The 17,995-nt window shown below is 35.4% G+C and overlaps 3 protein-coding genes across 3 annotated transcripts; all 3 read right to left on the reverse strand.

Moving 5' to 3' along the window:
- Nucleotides 1-342: 342 nt before the first annotated feature.
- On the reverse strand, nucleotides 343-1,518 carry LOC145218806 (uncharacterized). Its single transcript, XM_080086212.1, has one exon. It carries the CDS (start codon nucleotides 1,403-1,405, stop codon nucleotides 614-616), a length of 792 nt encoding a protein of 263 aa, XP_079942338.1. The 5' UTR covers nucleotides 1,406-1,518; the 3' UTR covers nucleotides 343-613.
- Nucleotides 1,519-12,699: 11,181 nt separating this feature from the next.
- LOC145218807 (uncharacterized) lies at nucleotides 12,700-14,177 on the reverse strand. The gene has a single exon (XM_080086213.1). It carries the CDS (start codon nucleotides 14,155-14,157, stop codon nucleotides 12,883-12,885), a length of 1,275 nt encoding a protein of 424 aa, XP_079942339.1. The 5' UTR covers nucleotides 14,158-14,177; the 3' UTR covers nucleotides 12,700-12,882.
- A 1,011-nt stretch (nucleotides 14,178-15,188) lies between these two features.
- Nucleotides 15,189-17,089, reverse strand: LOC145219418 (uncharacterized). The gene is made up of 5 exons (XM_080086784.1): nucleotides 16,993-17,089; nucleotides 16,789-16,878; nucleotides 16,500-16,639; nucleotides 16,404-16,428; nucleotides 15,189-16,026 (listed from the first exon to the last, which is right to left on the reverse strand). The coding sequence occupies exons 1-5, from the start codon at nucleotides 17,087-17,089 to the stop codon at nucleotides 15,842-15,844; spliced, it is 537 nt and encodes a 178-aa protein (XP_079942910.1). The 3' UTR covers nucleotides 15,189-15,841.
- Between the last annotated feature and the right edge of the window lie 906 nt (nucleotides 17,090-17,995).

The raw sequence follows: 17,995 nt of genomic DNA on the forward strand, positions 1-17,995 counted from the left end.
ACCAGTTCATTTCAGAATTTTCACTTGTTAATGTGTTTCAGTTCTATATTAAATGTTCTAAGTAGAGTGGAAGGTATTTAAAGTAATTTACAGGTTTGTCTGTTTGAACATTTTACCAAAGTTCAGTGAAAAACTAGAGCTGTTTTGATTAAACTATTAAGTACTCAACACATATAATCTGTTCATAACCATCTAATCAGTATCATAACTTACCATGTAAAATTCACATATGTATGGAATACTTTAAATGACTGCTGCCTGCTCACCCAACGTGTAACAAATTCTGAACAGAACGAGTTTGTTGTTGTTTCAAGATTCATACAAATTCAATTTTCAGCCCAAGTAAACCTTTTAATGAACATAACAAGTTACGTTTTAGTGTGAGACAACATGTGTATTTTGAAATTTCCAAACCGGGTGAACGTTCTATCACCAACATCGCATCGACGAGGTTTCTTTTTATTGTCAATCAACATATGGGTATTCAAACTACCACTTTGGGTGAACTTTTTTTCACAAGTATCACATCGAAGTGTTTTTATTCTTTTTAGTGTGAATCAACGTATGGGTATTTAAACTTCCACTCTGGAAAAATCTTTTATCACAATAAGTATCACATCGATGTAGTTTTTTCTTTTGTGTGGGTCAACATATGTCGTTTCAACTGTCCACTTTGGGTAAATCTTTTATCACAAGTATCACATCGATGTGGTTTTTCTTTAGTGTGAGTCAACATGTGTGTTTTCAAATTTGAAATGAAACGGAAACTCTTTTCACAAACATAACATCGATGTGGTTTCTCTTTAGTGTGAATCAACATGTGTGTTTTCAGATTTGAAATGACACTGAAACTTTTTTCACAAACAACACATCGATGTGGTTTGTTATTGGTGTGAATCAACATGTGTTTTGTTAATTCACTACTAGCAGTGAACTTTTTTTCACAAGTATCACATCGATGAGGTTTCTCTTTGGTGTGGGTCAACATGTGTGTTTTCAAGTATCCACCACGAGCAAATCTTTTTTCACAAACATCGCATCGATGAGGTTTCTCTTTGGTGTGAGTCAACATGTGTCTTTTCAAATCTTCACCACGAGCAAACCATTTTTCACAAACATCACAACGATTAGGTTTCTCTTTAATGTGAGTCAACATGTGCGTTTTGAAACTGTCCATACGACCAAACCCTTTTTCACAAATATCACATAGATGACATTTCTCTGTGGTGTGAGTCAACATGTGTCTTTTCAAACCATCAACACGAACAAAGGTTTTTTCACAAACATCACATCGGTGAAGTTTCTTAATGCTGGGTGTCAATATATTTCGTTTTACATTTCCACGTTCAATAAACCCCTGTTCAAAATCATCACTTTGCTCGAAGTCAAAATCCTGATATATCATCTCGTCAATTTAGTTGTTCAGATATTGTAAAGAAATGTTTTTATTTGACTTACGAGTACTTGGTTATGCCCTGTTAATATTTTCACTTTTGTTTTGAATTGTTTGACACAATTTAACAGAACAAACTTACTACGAACCAGAACGTAGAATCAAAGATATATTCACACCATAATTTTCCAAGAAATATGGGTGCAAAGCTAAAATATACTGCACACTTCTATCCTACTATAATGACCGAAATACGAAACACTCAGGAAACATACTAAGTAAAAGCAACTAACCTCTGTTGAATGTCAATATTTGAACTTTGTTTTAACAAATTCGCAGATATAAGAGACTCTGCGGCGCATAGTGTTTTCTAAACTAAGCATCGCCCTCACAAATAGAATAAACGTTAATAAGATGAACTTTATCTGCAAACCATAATTTGAAACCGACATTTGAGCTAAACGACATCAACTTGCTTCGCGATGTGGCAAGCAGCTGTGGAACAATTCCCTTTTCCTGCGTGTCAGATTACGCCTTACTAATATTGGTCCGAAACTGGGCCAAACCAACTGAGGCAAAATCAAAAAGGTTTGACTAGAAATTAATAAGATGTCAAACTCAACAAGTAACAAAATGAAGTGTGGAAATTCCAATAAGTCAAAACGAAAGAAAGTTAATAATGTTGTTAAAATGGTGGGTCACTAACTTTCACAAAACTTGATCTTGGCAAAAGAAGCCAGTGTCACACCCACATCCAATTTAGTAAACGGTCAGACTAAAAGCGTTTTTATTTTACCACATGCCTAAAAAAACCTTTACTCCGTGTGTAGAACAATGTATTCATATTGTTGCGAAGTCTGAATGTTAACACAAAATAAATTGTATACCAATAAACAATCGAAACTTTGGTTGACATTTCTAGGCTTTCTTAGCCAATACAAACCCGTTTGCACATTGCAACGTTTACAGAATCAAATTAAGCTTTTTAAACAGGTCAAACACTTTTGCGATTAACTAGATCCTAATTCTCAACTAAAGTGTTGAGCTGAGTGGCTTCGCAATGCGGCAGTCGGCTGTGCAACAGTTTCCTTTTCATGCGTGTCCGATTACAAGCGTATTTAGTTCGAAACTGTGCCACACCAACTCATAGGAAAGAGTTCACTGACCCTGGCACATTTAAAATTGTTTCCTATTACAGCTCAATGAAATATCGTCTTTAACCGACAACTAATTATAGCAAACAAATTCCAATAAGTCAACACAAAAAAGCTTTGTGGTGGGTCTTAAACGTTATTTGGGCAAAATGAGCGACTGTCACATCCACATCAAATTTAGTTACGGGCCAGGCCGAACTGTTTTCATGTTAACACATGCAGAAAAAAACATGCATTCCTTGTGCATAGCATAGTATTCATAATGCTGCGAAGTCTGAATGTTAACATAAAATAAATTGCAATGCATCCCAATTAACAATCGAAACTTTGGTTGACATTTCTGAACTTTTACCAAACTTGTTGTCACATTACAACGTTTACAGGACCAAACATAAGCCTTTCAAACAGAACAAACGCTTATGCGATGAACTATAGTCTAATTTCCTGACTGTGTAGAGCTAACCGACTTCAACTGGCTTCGCAATGCGGCAGTCAGCTGTGCGACAATTTCCTTCTTCAGCGTGTCGTATAACAAGCGTCATTTATAACTCCACTAATCGGACACAGGCCACTGGCGCTGGTAAAATCAAAGGGCTTTATGCAGTGCTTTAATAAAAACTTAAGTATTTATTTTGCCCGATATTTGTGTGACTCCAACTTGAAGCAACATATCTTGCTGTGGTCAGTGTGACAAACAACAAAATACCTTTTGAACAGACGTATCGGCACGTCGCTTCTTGCAAATTTATTACCGAGATTAGTTTTCGGGTATGAATACTAACAGTATACATTTAATTAATATTTACAGCGTAGGAAGACACAAAACTATTTACATGCATTCGGTTTTTGCAAATAGTGCATCGAATCAACGTATATTAGTAAACAAAACACATTTATATCAACCTATAGGTTACGTAAATCAAATAAATTAAAGCTCCCGGGAAAGAATGCGATATGAATGTACTAAGTGTATCATGGCCGAGACGTTTTTTTTTTTCATGAACACTTCGTTGTTTGAATTGTATAAATCCGTTAATCAACAACAAGAATAATTAAAGCATAATTAATTAACATGTCCAAAAAGTTTTTAAATTGAAACAACTCATTAACCACACAAAAATAGATTTGAAAAATAATTATACTTATGCGTACAGAAGTCAATTTATTATTACAATTTTTTGTCGCACATTTGTTCGTTGCATTATTGCAAACTCTACGTAGATTCCAATGAGATTTAACGGTAGAATATCATAATTGTTGAATTCAAATCCCTCAAAGAATGAGCATAATCAACTGGAGTCGTTTCGTTCAACACGGTTTTTGGCAATCCGTTCCAATCTATTTTTAAGTTATAATTTTACACAGAGGAATGTTAAGGTGAATGACAAAAAATTACTTGTAAAGTCATTGCAGTCATTACAGTGGGAAAAATCTGGATTGTTCATTCCTCCAATGCACACAAATTCACTTCTCCAATCGTTTACTCTAAATAAGAAACAGCTTTTATACATAATAACGTTGCGATTATTAGACGAAGTTACGGCACAAGATTAAGTATAAACTTCGGAAAAGTTGCGCTTCGATAGAAAGCAAAACAGTGTTAAAACATAGAGCAATACAATATATAAAAAATTTAGGCTAGAATCTCCCAGCTCGTTGCTCGGTGAAAGAATACTACCATGAACCTTATTCTTGGTGATTCAAATTTATTAAAATCCCTTCATTTAATTTTATGATTTTAAGATAAAACTCTTTCGCCTTTGTGGCATCTTCCGTATCAAAAGGCAACCACATAAGTATAAATTATTAAAGCATACATAAAACAATAATAAAGACGCATGGAATTAATGTTAAAAATCGAACATTTATACTGCCGCCCCTGAATTCACACCAAGTAACTACATTGAGTAAAACATGTGTAAACCTGCAAACGAAAACGCCATGTAAACCTGCAAACGTTCGGTTCGGTTTTTAACATTAATCGTGGCAGCTGCAAAACGTTTGTTTGAGCATGAAGTGAAATGGTTTATTGACAAATACAGCGGTTTTTCGACAAAGTTTAACTTTCAAACTTACAAGACATAAAAGTTGTGGCTGTGCTTTGTGAGGCATTGCCAATTAAAGCGCAACTATGTGCCAGGTTGTACTGATTTAAACGAAAGTCTTTTTATCGGATAATTATAGGCTTGATTTACATTTTATAATCACAAAGAATTTGTTTGCTAAGTAGACTGTACTTACTTTACAGCAGGACACATTGCGTAGACGCTCCCAGTTCTTCCATAAGCACGAAACTGAACAAAACCGGTCGGTAGAGGTTTTACACTTGGTGGCAGCATCGAGTTAACTACTGAATCGTTTCCGATAGAAAATTGAACTGGCACTGAAAGTACGTCATCACCATAAAAGCAATTTGGACCTGAAACAACGGCGCAAAATTTTGTAAATCATCAAGTTTATTGTGACGTATTGGTATTTGGGAACACTATACACGGACTTGAAAAGTAGTTTAATCACAAACATTACTGCCAAGGTAGTGGTGCAAAAACATGCACCGATGATGACAACAGAGATTGTCGAAAAGTCTGAACGATGTATTCTATATACACCACTACCTTGGCAGTAATGTTTGTGATTAAACTGTTGGTATTTGGTTTTTTTAAAAAGTTTTGCTTACAAAGTTGCGTTTCAGAAATAGTTTCCAATATTTTGAAGGTGAATGCGTTGATCTCTGTTTCAGGTATTAAATCACTAGTTTTCCTACAAAGTAAAATCAATATGAGGATGATCAACTACAAAGGGTAAAACAGCAATTTCAATTTACTTCACAAAAAATCGTGAGCGACAAGTTACCTTGAAATCATTGTGTAACCGAATACTGTGTTGGACACGGCTTTATGGATACTCCATCCAAAATAATAATATGTTGAAGGCGTGTATGAGTACAAACTTACACTTGGAATTTGGGATGATTTCGAATTCTACATGACAAACAGCAAAAGATCGTTTACAATTGTGGTACAATTGTACAGCATGCCAGCTTCATTGTAGGTGATCGCCAGATGATCATCCCTAAAACGTCTATGCGTGCTTGGGCCTTGTGTACTGTGTATATATAAGTGCACCGTGATCGCTGGTCTGCATAGACGCTTTAGGGCTGATTCTAGTTATGATTTTATGTTGATGTGTGACGTGTTGGAATTGTTGTCTTTCATTATTGATGATTGACTTTGATTACCAGGCGCTTTTAGTGCCTTTGAATGAAGAGTTTGCTGGTAAACTGTATTTTAACCAAAGCAGTGTAAAACAGTCTGATTGGTTTTGAGACTTTCTAAAATGGCGTAAAAATGATTTTCAATTGTTTGGCAAACCAAATGGTAAACAAATGCCTGCTTGTGTCAGAAGGTATTCAATGCAACGAACCTCAATATTAATGACGTAAAACCAAACATCGCACAAGCTGGACAATGACGAACCATTTCTACATTGTGTTTCGTAATGTAAAAAGAAGTTGTTAAGCGTGTGATTTCCTTTGTACATAACTTTTAAGTCAGCATTTGGTCTAAAAGCAAACACCTGCACACATCAAATTCTTGTTATTTTAACACAGGGCAATAATTTGACGCTGTATTTACGTACATCGAGGGAAAAAGAGAAGAAGCAGTGATCAAAGTTTCCCACAGCAAACAAGGCAAAGAAGGGATGCATTTTTCGGCTTAAACTCATTATGTTGCCTAGGTCACATCTACATTGTTCACAAGGATTAACAAAAAATATTGTAAAATATATTAGAAAAGATATCTTAAACCAACCTATAATCCAATCCGAAATTTAAAACGCCACCTGGACAGTTTGTTTGATATGTATGTGGATAAAATGCTTGATATGTATATGGATAACATGCTTGACGTGTTTGAAAGCTGATCTGAACAAGATTTATTATTATTCTTAAACAAAACATGTTAATAAAGTTACTTACTCTCATTCCGAAATTGTTACCATACAATTTATTATCATCCAGATAATAAGCAACAGAACCATAGTCGTAAAAATAGAAATCAGAAATTAAATTTGTAATTTCTGTAGATTTCTCCTTAAGTCGATCCAACATCGAGTTTACGTTTGAATAAAAACCTTGAATGACAAACAAAGGAACTACGACACATGTTTTAGTAATGTGAATGATTTTTTGAACTCTAATTAAAAAAACGTTATCCGTACCATTCGCTTGCTTCAGTGGATAATGATAATTGTAAATTTTATGCAAATTTCCTCCGTAATTTTCCATAAATCTGTTTTCCGTTTGATATTGCAGAAAACTCTGTTTTCTGCTGGCTTTTAGTGGTGTTTGGTTTGGGACATGACGTAACATAATATCTTTGCCCTACAAAATTGTCTTGTTGTATTTAAACATTTATTTACTTTATAGACTATTTGCCTGATATTCAAAATATGCTTGACTTTTGAAATCTGATCTTGTGCAAGTAGCAAATGTTCCAAATGTGTTTGTGTTCATCCAATTTTGGTAGTCTAAAATTTTAAAGAAATATTACCTTTTAGCTTTGTAGGAATTAAAAAAAGGTTAAAAAATATAGTTTACCTATTGAAGCTTGAGTAGTCTTTTTTGTTGTAAGAAACCACAAATCACTATAAGATTCTTGTAAAGTGAAATTATTATCATTGATGGTAGCAGCAAGAATCCATCCACCACCAGCAGCTATCATGTCACAGTAAACCTAAACAACGTAAGAAAGTATTTCTTCCCGCTTACTGCTGTTGTAAAAATGTAAAGTGGATTTGCAGAAGAAACACAAAATATGTGCTTCTATCCTTACATTGCGAAACGTTTCACTTTTTTCTGAGCATATTTTTAATAACGCTACAACTAAATTTAGTTGGAAGAAAGGTAGAGAACATAATTTGAATGTATTTTTAGCAGTGTATATTTCATAGTTTAGTTTATTTTCATTTTAGCGGAACATCAGACACGTCAAAGCAGTTTTGCTTTTTATAGTCTAGCGGCCTTAGATGTTGCGTTTTCTTAAACCACACGCACTAGCACTTGCGCAATCGTAAAACTGCTTCTTGTAGCCGCCTTTCTTTCGCAGTAGTTATTTCTTTTGTTTTGGAGCGACACTACCTTTGCCCCGGGTTACGATACCACGTTGTCGCTTGACTACATATTTGCGTTTGCTAATCTAAGTACTTACTTCTAAATTACTTATTTGAACTTACTTACTTACCAGAGGCTAAACGAAGTTATCGCCAACGTTATGCACTTACGTTTGTTGTAGTTATATTCGTTTTGTTTATTAAACCGCTTTAGTTGTTATCAGTCAGGTGTCATTAAGAGTTTTTTATTTTTGGAGTCAGATCGCGCATTTTTCTTCTTAATTTTAACATTGCATAACACCGCAGAAATCGGCCGAATAACTCATATTTATTGCAGCATGTTAAACTACTGGTGCGAAAATGAAAAACAAATTTGACATACTGCTTTGGGTACATATTCAAAAAAATCACAGTTTACCTGAAAAGGAATTAGGGAAGGTTGTATAACGTAGATTCCATCTTGAAACCCAGCGTCTCTCAGTTCAACACATGAAAGAGCTGGATTAAGGAATGTACCAAGCGGTGGTTTTGTTGCGGAATCAATTGTGTTCAACGTTAAATTTGTATTTGTCTGCTGTGCTGCTCAAAAATAATATTAGAATCAATTTACATATGTGTAGGACAATTTTTAAAGGGAATGTTTGTCACTGAAACAACCTTTTAGACACTTTATCGTACAGGTTTTATTGTAGTTTGATTCTTTTAATTAGTTAAGCATTGTGTAATCTCAACTTGGTATTTGAATCGCATAATTTTGTCCACAAATCTAAATTATCTTTTCAGACATATGGTGACCGAAGAAGTTAAAGGCCTTTGTTAACGTTCATAGATTACCCCGAAAATTAAAACATGTTACTTTACTTACTTTGAGAAGTATTTTCATTTATTTTCTGAAACAACAAAACATAAGGTAGTAATAAAAAAGGATTAAACAATCAGTTGATTACACTATTTCAAGAATTTTCAAACACCTGGTTTGTTGTAAAAATGAGTATCCCGAAAACTAGACTCAAAGCAGCCAGGATTACAACAGCACACGCCAATATTATAACCGCGTGCGATAACTTTTGGTGTGTTGAGGATTTTCGCAAACCATTTGGTTGTGTCGTTACAGTTTCTGTGTGATTTACAAAATAATAAAAAATGTTATTCTGATAATCAGTTGAAACGAGATGCATAAATCTTTATGCAAAAAAGGAAGCAGAAACCCCAAAAATATTTTTGTTAAAAAAAATCAGTTGCTTAACAGAGAAAATGGAGTAGAGTAAAACAACTTACCATAATTGTGCATTGCTCTGCTTGTTGTTTGGTCTCTGTTGTTACTTTCTTTTTGAAAATATGCTGAAGATTCTTCGTACACATTACGAAATGTCTCATGATTTCCTGGTTGATTAAATCAAAGATAAAGGTAGGTACAGGTTATAGTTTCAAATCGTTTATCTTCTATAAAATTGCGGTTAAATTTGCGGTTTCAAAAATGTGATGAGGTAATATTGCTGGTCAAACCGGCATTCCTTTACATTAAAGTATTGCCAAAGGATAAAAGCTATTAAACTAATGTTTAGTTACTGCACACATTATACCAAATCCTTTCGACAAATCTTTTGATTTATATTGATGATTTAGTCAACTTCAGCATGTAACAAGTATTGTTACAGCAACATTTTTGCTCATGTTTGATAAACCCACTTGGATTCGTATTATGAGCAACTTGCTGTCCTTTAACCTCCATAGTTTCGTATGCACCAGTATCATTATTTGCAGAAGCTTTAGCCATTTTTAAACTTCCATTAAAATCTGCAAAGCGTACGAACATGATACCTTATCACCGTATGTTAACAGTTGCGAACATAAAAAAGTTGCTTTGTTGGGTCCATATACAATCTTTACCCGACGGATCTTGCGTATAAAAGATGTTTCTATAGTCTCGCATTACCTCAATTGTAACATTTGTATGTAGGGCGCATTGAAAACCTTCCTTTCGTCCAGTAGAAAAATGCTATCTAACGCTCATAACCAAAAACTGGAATGGCAATGGTTGTATTCAAAATAGCAACATTCCTGGAGATGTTTAACTAAACACTGCTTATATAGAAGGCCTGTGTGGTATAATTACGTACACGCAAACTATTGTGTTTGCCCACGGCAATCTTTATTTAAACGCATTCTGTCATCGACAACCAACAAACAGTGGGGTGTTATTTAAAGGTTGTTACGTCTACTGTGGGAAGCAAAGAAACAACCCCCGCCTATTAATCGATACAACAATTCGAACAACATGTTTTGCAGGAGCTGCTGGATGGTTCAAAATCTTGTTGTTTTTAGTTTATGTACCACACAAATTGTACAGTGCACTTGTGACACAAAACGCTGGTGTACATCTTAACACATAATTAACATGTAAACAAGTTGCTAATCAAAACTGCCTAACTATTTGCTTACACTACCAGCAACAAAACGTACCAGACTAATATAATAATTCAATCAAACTATCGCTTAACCTTGCGGTTTATAAAAACTTTTTGCCGTTTTAATGTTCTACTGTCATTGTAAATCTAATTGTTGCTGTTTTGACCGACAATTTAATGAATGTATTGTTTACTTTTTCTGAAATTCGGTTACACTGCCACTTAGTCGTTGAATCTTATTAGATGGTTCCAAGAAGTCTCTAAGTTCTGTTGTTTGTGCAATAATGTATTAATAACTATGCGTGTGCTTATTGGAATACTAATTTTTTTTCGTCTCATGCGTGTTGAGCTGGTCAAGTGGAAAAGAGTGGGCCGCGTTTTATACGAGCAAGCAAACAACTAATCACAGTGGCAAGGAAACAAACAGCATTGCTGTAATACGGTTAAATATAAAATGGTATTATTACACCTTTTTACCTAGTTGACAATACGAAACATTACTGTTCAACACATATCTTGTTAAAAAAATGCTAAACCAGAGGAAAAAATAGACAACATCTTTATGACGTCAGGTCTATTTTCGATATTAAATATAACATGGTTTTCACATGTATCTTGCACAATGAAACACTTTTGTCAGGACATATACTTGTTTAGCATGGTTTAATAGGCAATTGGCATTTAAATCCTTTGTAAGAGGCAAAACGGCATCAAGTTCTGAAAACAGCAGGAACGGAATAACTCCATCTCGTTATTAGACGTTTCCATAAGCAAAACAGTCAATGAAATTTCAACATCCACTTATCGTAAAGCAACAAACACAGGGCTTTGCAGCAAGTGGTTAAAGCTTTACACCGACGCATTTCAAATGCAACCTTGTGTTGGCCTTTTACAACGCGGCTACAAAATTGTCAGTTCGTACAGGATAATTGAAATTGACAGTTCAAGAAAATCAAACAGGTCTTTCGGAGCGGTTACCCGTCCCATTTTATCGACAAGTGTGTGCAACGATTCCTCAGCAAGAAACACTTTACCCGAACAAGAGCTCTAGCCGAATTGCATCTTCCCTTTGTTGGGACAGTTTTCCAAAGTCCGTTAGGCACTGGGCCGGTTTATCGACCGCTGTGGCGAAGGGACAATCGATCGAAACCCAGGGGTTTGGCAACGCCGAATCAGGGGTTCGACGGAGGTCTTTTTGAAGTACAATACAAATACTCGTTTTTGTCAAACTTCAGCGCCTATAGTCGCTAAAAACGGCAGTGTGTGTTTGCCAAATATCGAAACACTGGAAGGTTAAACTTGGTCAGGTGTGTTTTAAACTGCTCTAAATATTTCTGTGGTACTGAAAAGAGTATTACCAGCCTAATAACCATATGTGTTAGAATTTTTGTTCGCCTATTGTAAGCCAACAATGCGACAAAACAGGTACTACAAGCATCATAATATAAATTATGACATCATAAACACTCAAGACTGATCTCTTCGCTGTGCAGCTCAACCTGTGCACCGAGCTAGAATTAATCTGGGCTTTTTGAGCGCTATTAGATGGTAAATACATGATATAAACCAAGTATTTCAAAACAAAAAATATGAAGGTAAATTACGGCAGTTGGTGAAATAAGAATCTACAATGCGGCCGTCCTAGCAAAATAGTTGTGCACCCATGCACTAAGGTTTTTTGACATAACAAAGAGCATTGTTCGCCTTGTTCGTAAGCAGAAACACAACGAAATTTAGGTGGCAGCAAAAACATATTACAGTCAAACTTTGATACTATGCCACCTTGCTATTATGCCACACTCGCTGCTATACCATGTTTGATCGTCACCAAGGAAATTCAATAGAAAATATATTTACTATGCGAACTTTCCGTTTGAGCTCATGATAAAACAGAGAAAACACGAAAAACAAATCGTTGAATAAACAAACGTGGTCATGTTAAGAGGTTTTGCGCTTTGCAGTTATGTAAACGCCGTTCTGTGCTTGTGTCACGGCAAAACTAACAGAACTTGTTAGTTCTAGGCACGATCTATCCGGTTTTTTGTAAATTATACTGTTAGCTGTAATAAATTATAATCGTACAATACAACGTGGCATTACAGTACATTGTCACGTCACAATGCTATGTTTAAAAACAATCCTCGCTATTATGCCACTTTTTCTCGGTCCCAAAGGATGTTTCATGTTTGTGTACAGATGTCAAAAATACAATGCTTCATTTTGGTAAAAAAACGCAAATTCCTGGATGTCAAGCAATCATGAAACAAATTACTTGTATTATTATGACAGAATTTAACAAAATGACAAACAGTAACTGTTGTCACTATGTTTCAACAAAAACTAATTATGACCCACCAAACAAAATGGGTTAAAAACCTAGGATGTAACTTTGGGGTTCGACGAAAGGCTGAAGAATATCGTAGGGGTTCGGCCGTTGTAAAAAGGTTAAGAACCACTAATATAGAGGTCGCCCCGTGCCTCGGCAAACCTCCGCTTGCAACCTTTCCGCGTGCGTTTTATTTCATCTCTGTTTAATTTCACCCTGAGTAAACATTTTAACGAACGTCACACTGGTAAAGCTACTTTTTGTGTTGAGTCAACAAGTGTATTTTCTACCTTAAATGACATTGAATGGCTTTTTACAAACATCGCATCGATGAGGTTTCGTTTTGTGTGAATAAACATGTGGGTTTTCAAATTCCCACTTTGGGTAAATCGTCACAAACAGCACATCGATGAGGTTTCTCTTTACCGTGGGTCAACAAGTGTGTTTACAAATTGGAAATGACACTGAAGTTTTTTCACAAACACCACATCAATGTGGTTTCTGTTTAGTGTGGGTCAACTTGTGTGACTTCAAATCGCTACCACGAGCAAACCATTTTACACAAACATCACAACGATGAAGCTTCTCTTTAATGTGGGTCAATATGTGTGTTTTCAAACTTCCACTTTGGGTAAATCGTTTATCACAAACATCACATCGATGTGGTTTCTCTTTACTGTGGGTCAACAAGTGTGTTTTTAAATTGGAAATGACACTAAACTTTTTTTCACAAACATCACATCGATGAGGTTTCTCTTTAGTATGTGTCAACATGTGTGTTTTCAAATCTCCGCCACGAGCAAATCTTTTTTCACACACATTACATCGATGTGTTCTCTCTTTAGTATGGGTCAACATGTGTGTTTTCAAATTTCCACAATGGGCAAAACATTTTTCACAAACATCACATCGATGAGGTTTCTCTTTAGTGTGAGTCAACATGTGTGACTTCAAATTTCCACTGTGAGCAAATCTTTTTTCACAAACATTACATCGATGTGTTTTCTCTTTAGTATGTGTCAACATGTGAGTTTTCAAATTTCCACGTTGGGTAAATCGTTTATCACAAACATCACATCGATGTGGTTTCTCTTTACTGTGGATCAACAAGTGTGTTTTTAAATTGGAAATGACACTGAATTTTTTTTCACACACATGACATCGATGTGGTTTCTCTTTGGTGTGGGTCATCATGTGTATTTTTAATAATCCCATGCGACCAAACTTTTTTTCACAAACATCACATCGATGAGGTTTCTCTTTAGTATGGGTCAACACGTGTGTTTTCAAATCTGCGCCACGAGCAAATCTTTTTTCACACACATTACATCGATGTGTTCTCTCTTTAGTATGGGTCAACATGTGTGTTTTCAAAGTTCCACAATGGGCAAAACATTTTTCACAAACATCACATCGATGAGGTTTCTCTTTAGTGTGAGCCAACTTGTGCTTTTTCAAATTTCCACAGTGAGCAAATCTTTTTTCACAAACATTACATCGATGTGTTTTCTCTTTAGTATTGGTGAACATGTGTGTTTTCAAATTTCCACGTTGGGCAACACTTTTTTCACAGACATCACATCGATGTGGTTTCTCGTGAGTGTGAGTCGACATATGCGTTTTTGAACTTCCCCTTTCGACAAATTTTTTTTCACAAACATCACATCGATGAAGTTTCATAATGCTGGGTGTCAGCTTATGTCGTTTTACATTTCCACGTTCAATAAACCGCTGATCAAAAACATCACTATCCTGGGATTTCATCTCCTCAATTTAGTTGTTCAAATATTATAAAGAAATATTATATTTGACTTACGAGTGCTATGTTATAAGCTGAAACAAGACGTTTGCCTTGTTGTTTATCAGTTTCACACAATGAAACATTATGTTTAAAATGGGTTGACACACTTAGTTTCACAAACTTTCTAGGTACCAGAACGTAGAAGCAAAGTTATATTCACGCCATACTACAAATTTGAACAACTTGTATGCTAGGCTAAAATATACAGCCCAATGCTACCCTGGTGTAATGAGATTCAAATAAATACAACAAACATTAATGCGATTGACTTTCTGCAATATAATTTTCAAGTGAAGTTTTAAGCTAACCGGCATAAACTGGTTTCGCAATGTGGCAGTCAGCTGAGTAACAATTTCCTTCTCCAGCGTGTCCGATTACGCATTACTTATACTGGTCTCAAACTGGGTCAAACCAGATAGAACTCAATAATATGTCAGATGCAGCCAGTAACAAATATTAATATGCTATTTCCAATAAGTCTAAACTAAAGGAAACTTGTATCATTGTTGAGATTAATTTTCACAAAACGTGATCTGGGCAAAATAAGCGACCGTCACATCCACGTCAAATTTAGTGAACGGTCCCGCTAAAAGCGTATTTTATGTTAACGTATGCAATCCCATGTGTAGACCAAAGTATTTATAATTCTGCGAAGTTATCTTAATATAGATTGTATTGTATACCAATAAAGAATCAAAACTTTGGTTGACGTTTCTGGAATTGCTCTTCCAAAACAAACTCGTTGACACATTACAACGTTTACAGAACCAAACATGTCTTTGAAACTGAACAAACGCTTATGCGATTAACTACAGTCTAATTCTCGACTGAAGTGTTGAGCTAACCGACTTCATCTGGCTTCGCAATGCGACAGTCAGCTGTGCAACAATTTCCTTTTCCAGCGTGTCCGATTACAAGCGTCAGTTATAAAACCACTAATCGGACACGGTCCACTAGCGCTGGTAAAATCAGCATGTTTCGTCCAGTACTTGAATAAAAACCAATACGTGTATTCATTTTTGCGCGATATTCGTGTAACTTCAAACTAGAGCACAATATATCTCGCTGTAGCCAATGTGACAAACAACCAAACACACGTGACAGAGTCACATTTTTGAACCATAAGCGGTCGACGTCGCAATCAAGTGCTTGTTGGGTTGTTATCGAGTTTGGCTTTCGGCTTCACAAAGCAATGGTACACATTTGTTAAGTCCTAAAAGCGATGGAGGCCGGAAGTTATTTACATACGGTTTTTGCAGACAGTTCATCCAACCAATGTTCATAATATTCGCAATACGAAACTTGTTTTTTTTACCAATCAATCTAAAGCCCTCAAAATACATCAATTAAAGTTCGTGTACAATGTGTTTTAGGAATGTGTACAATGTGAATGTATATGGTGTATCATGGCCGATATGTCTGTCACAGTAAACCTAATTCAACAAGAAGTTTACAGCCACAAACTTTGAAATTAAAAAACTAAATGTTCTACCCATACAGTCATTTTGTCACCTTCAAATAGATTTGCTGAACAACAAAACAAAAACAGCTCAATTGGTTACAGTACACACTGATTTAGTAAAGAATAATTTAATCAAAAACATAACTGCAAGGGAGTTGTGCATAAAGAAAACATCATGTAGACGTCTACTCAGTTAGATCAAGTACCTCGAACGGTGTAAGTGAAGGTTGTATGACGTAGATTCCATCTTGATAACCAGCGTCTCTCAGTTCCATACATGAACGGGCAGGATTAGGGAAAGTACCAAGTGGTGGTTTTGTTACGACGGATACCGTCGTGTTTAACTTTGTTTGTTCAGTTGTCTTCGGTACTGCGTAAATAAAATAGCTATGTCACAGTGACTGTGCTTGCCATTAAAGATTTGTGGGAAACATATCTCTTTCATCATAAACCTTATTAAAACATAATATGAATTTTAAACTTCATGTGCATATGCATGGTTTGGTTAATATTTTGTGTTATAAAAGCTTATTACCCTATCCGATATTAATTGTATTTTTGAGACTCTTTAATGTTTTCCAAAAAGTAACATAATAACGGCCAAATCTTAGCTCGAAAAAAAATACTAACTTAGTTGTATAGCAGCAAAAGCCAATAATGTAGTTAATCTATCAAGTATGATAGCTTTTAGAACCCGTAAGGAAAACTCAAAAGAAATTGAAAAAGAATTTCTTTTGTTCAACTTACTTGGTGACATTTCTTCATTAACGTTCTGTAAACGTGGTAAGTGTTAAGGTTTAAAAAGCAACATGAGATTAGATCAGTCTGTTTCAATTTACTAACCTGATCTTTTGTAAAATTAAGAATTCCGAGAACTAGTCCCAAAGTAGCCAGGATTATAAGCACACACACCAAGAATATAATCACCACCGACAACCTTTGGACTTTCGAAGACTTTTTGAGAGATAGATTTTCAACAATATCTGCATATTAGTAAATGCAATGCTATAGTCTAGCATCTAATTTAAAACTACTAGACTTGTTTTGAAGTAGACTTCTTTACTGCAGTTATGATGTGAACTTGCAAAATGACACAAACATATATGTTTGCTTCTTAGCAAATTGCAACTACTTCTTTTTACGGGTCCAGAAAAGCGAAAGCACTTATCAACTGTTGGATTCTCTCGTTCAATGTTTTCTTCATACACAGTTGCAGAAGAATCTGAGTTGAAAAATGAACGTTATTGGTACGTTGATTGCAATATTGTTGCTTTAAAACAAAAAAATATGACCATTTCTTTCGGAGCTCAACAGAGCAGATTAACCAATTATTTACCTGGTTTTCTTGTATTGATCGTTGTTTGCCGAAGTTGTCCTTCAAAGTCAATGCTTTCGTAAACCCTTGCATCACTATTTGCATAAGTACGAGGCATACTTAAACTCGTAGAACATACACAAAGTTTTATTCTTATATCCTAAAACACTGAATTTTTTATTACATTTTGGACAGGAAAAGACTTTTTTTATGTGTTTACGTTGGGTTTGCAGAGTACGACGGCTAGTCAACAGCCTCATCGCTTTTTCTCCGACATGCTTTTTGTACTATGTTACTATAAGTTTTCGTTTAACCCCAGTTAATTGCAAGAACACACCGACCCTGGAGTCTGATAATTCGATACAACTACTTGCATTCACAAACATACAACAAATCCCCAACGCATTTTTTGTCTTAACAGTTGATTACATTGCACATTTCAGTGTAATCGACTACAAAATGGATTTACTGCATTGACTGTAACACGTCGTATCAGCCACCAACATCAACTAATGTGCGCTAGCCTAAACAGAAAGTAGCATAGGTCAAATTCTTATTGTTTGAACGTCCGATAAGCTGACTTCGTTATCATGAAACACGTACATTATCGCCAACCGCATGTTTGTTCAAATATGTAAGTTTACTGAAATGGCCTAATGCTTTTCAAACAGGCCCTTGCACAAGTTGCTGTACCGCGTTATGGTTCTCTCTCGCCGCATTGTGGTTTTGATAACATAAAAGATGTGTTTGTATTATTTCTATTCCCTTAATAATTGTTTGTCTTTGTAGTTAATTTTATTTACATTGTGTTTAAATTTTGCGGTGTATTTTGATTGGCAACTGATTTAGACTTCGCCCAGTTGTTCAGTTTCCTGGAGACTGATATTGTAACCAAAAGCACATATTCGGACAATGAACAGACACTTTGCCACCTCAACTCACCTGAAAGATTAATCGTTTAATTTAAAAAGTCACCCTCAGAGGAGCATGGTCTCAAAATGTCAGTGTTTCAAGCAGTAAGAGG

The sequence above is a fragment of the Phallusia mammillata genome, chromosome 3 (genome assembly GCF_965637545.1).
Source record: "Phallusia mammillata chromosome 3, kaPhaMamm4.hap1.1, whole genome shotgun sequence".
NCBI lineage: Eukaryota > Metazoa > Chordata > Ascidiacea > Phlebobranchia > Ascidiidae > Phallusia > Phallusia mammillata.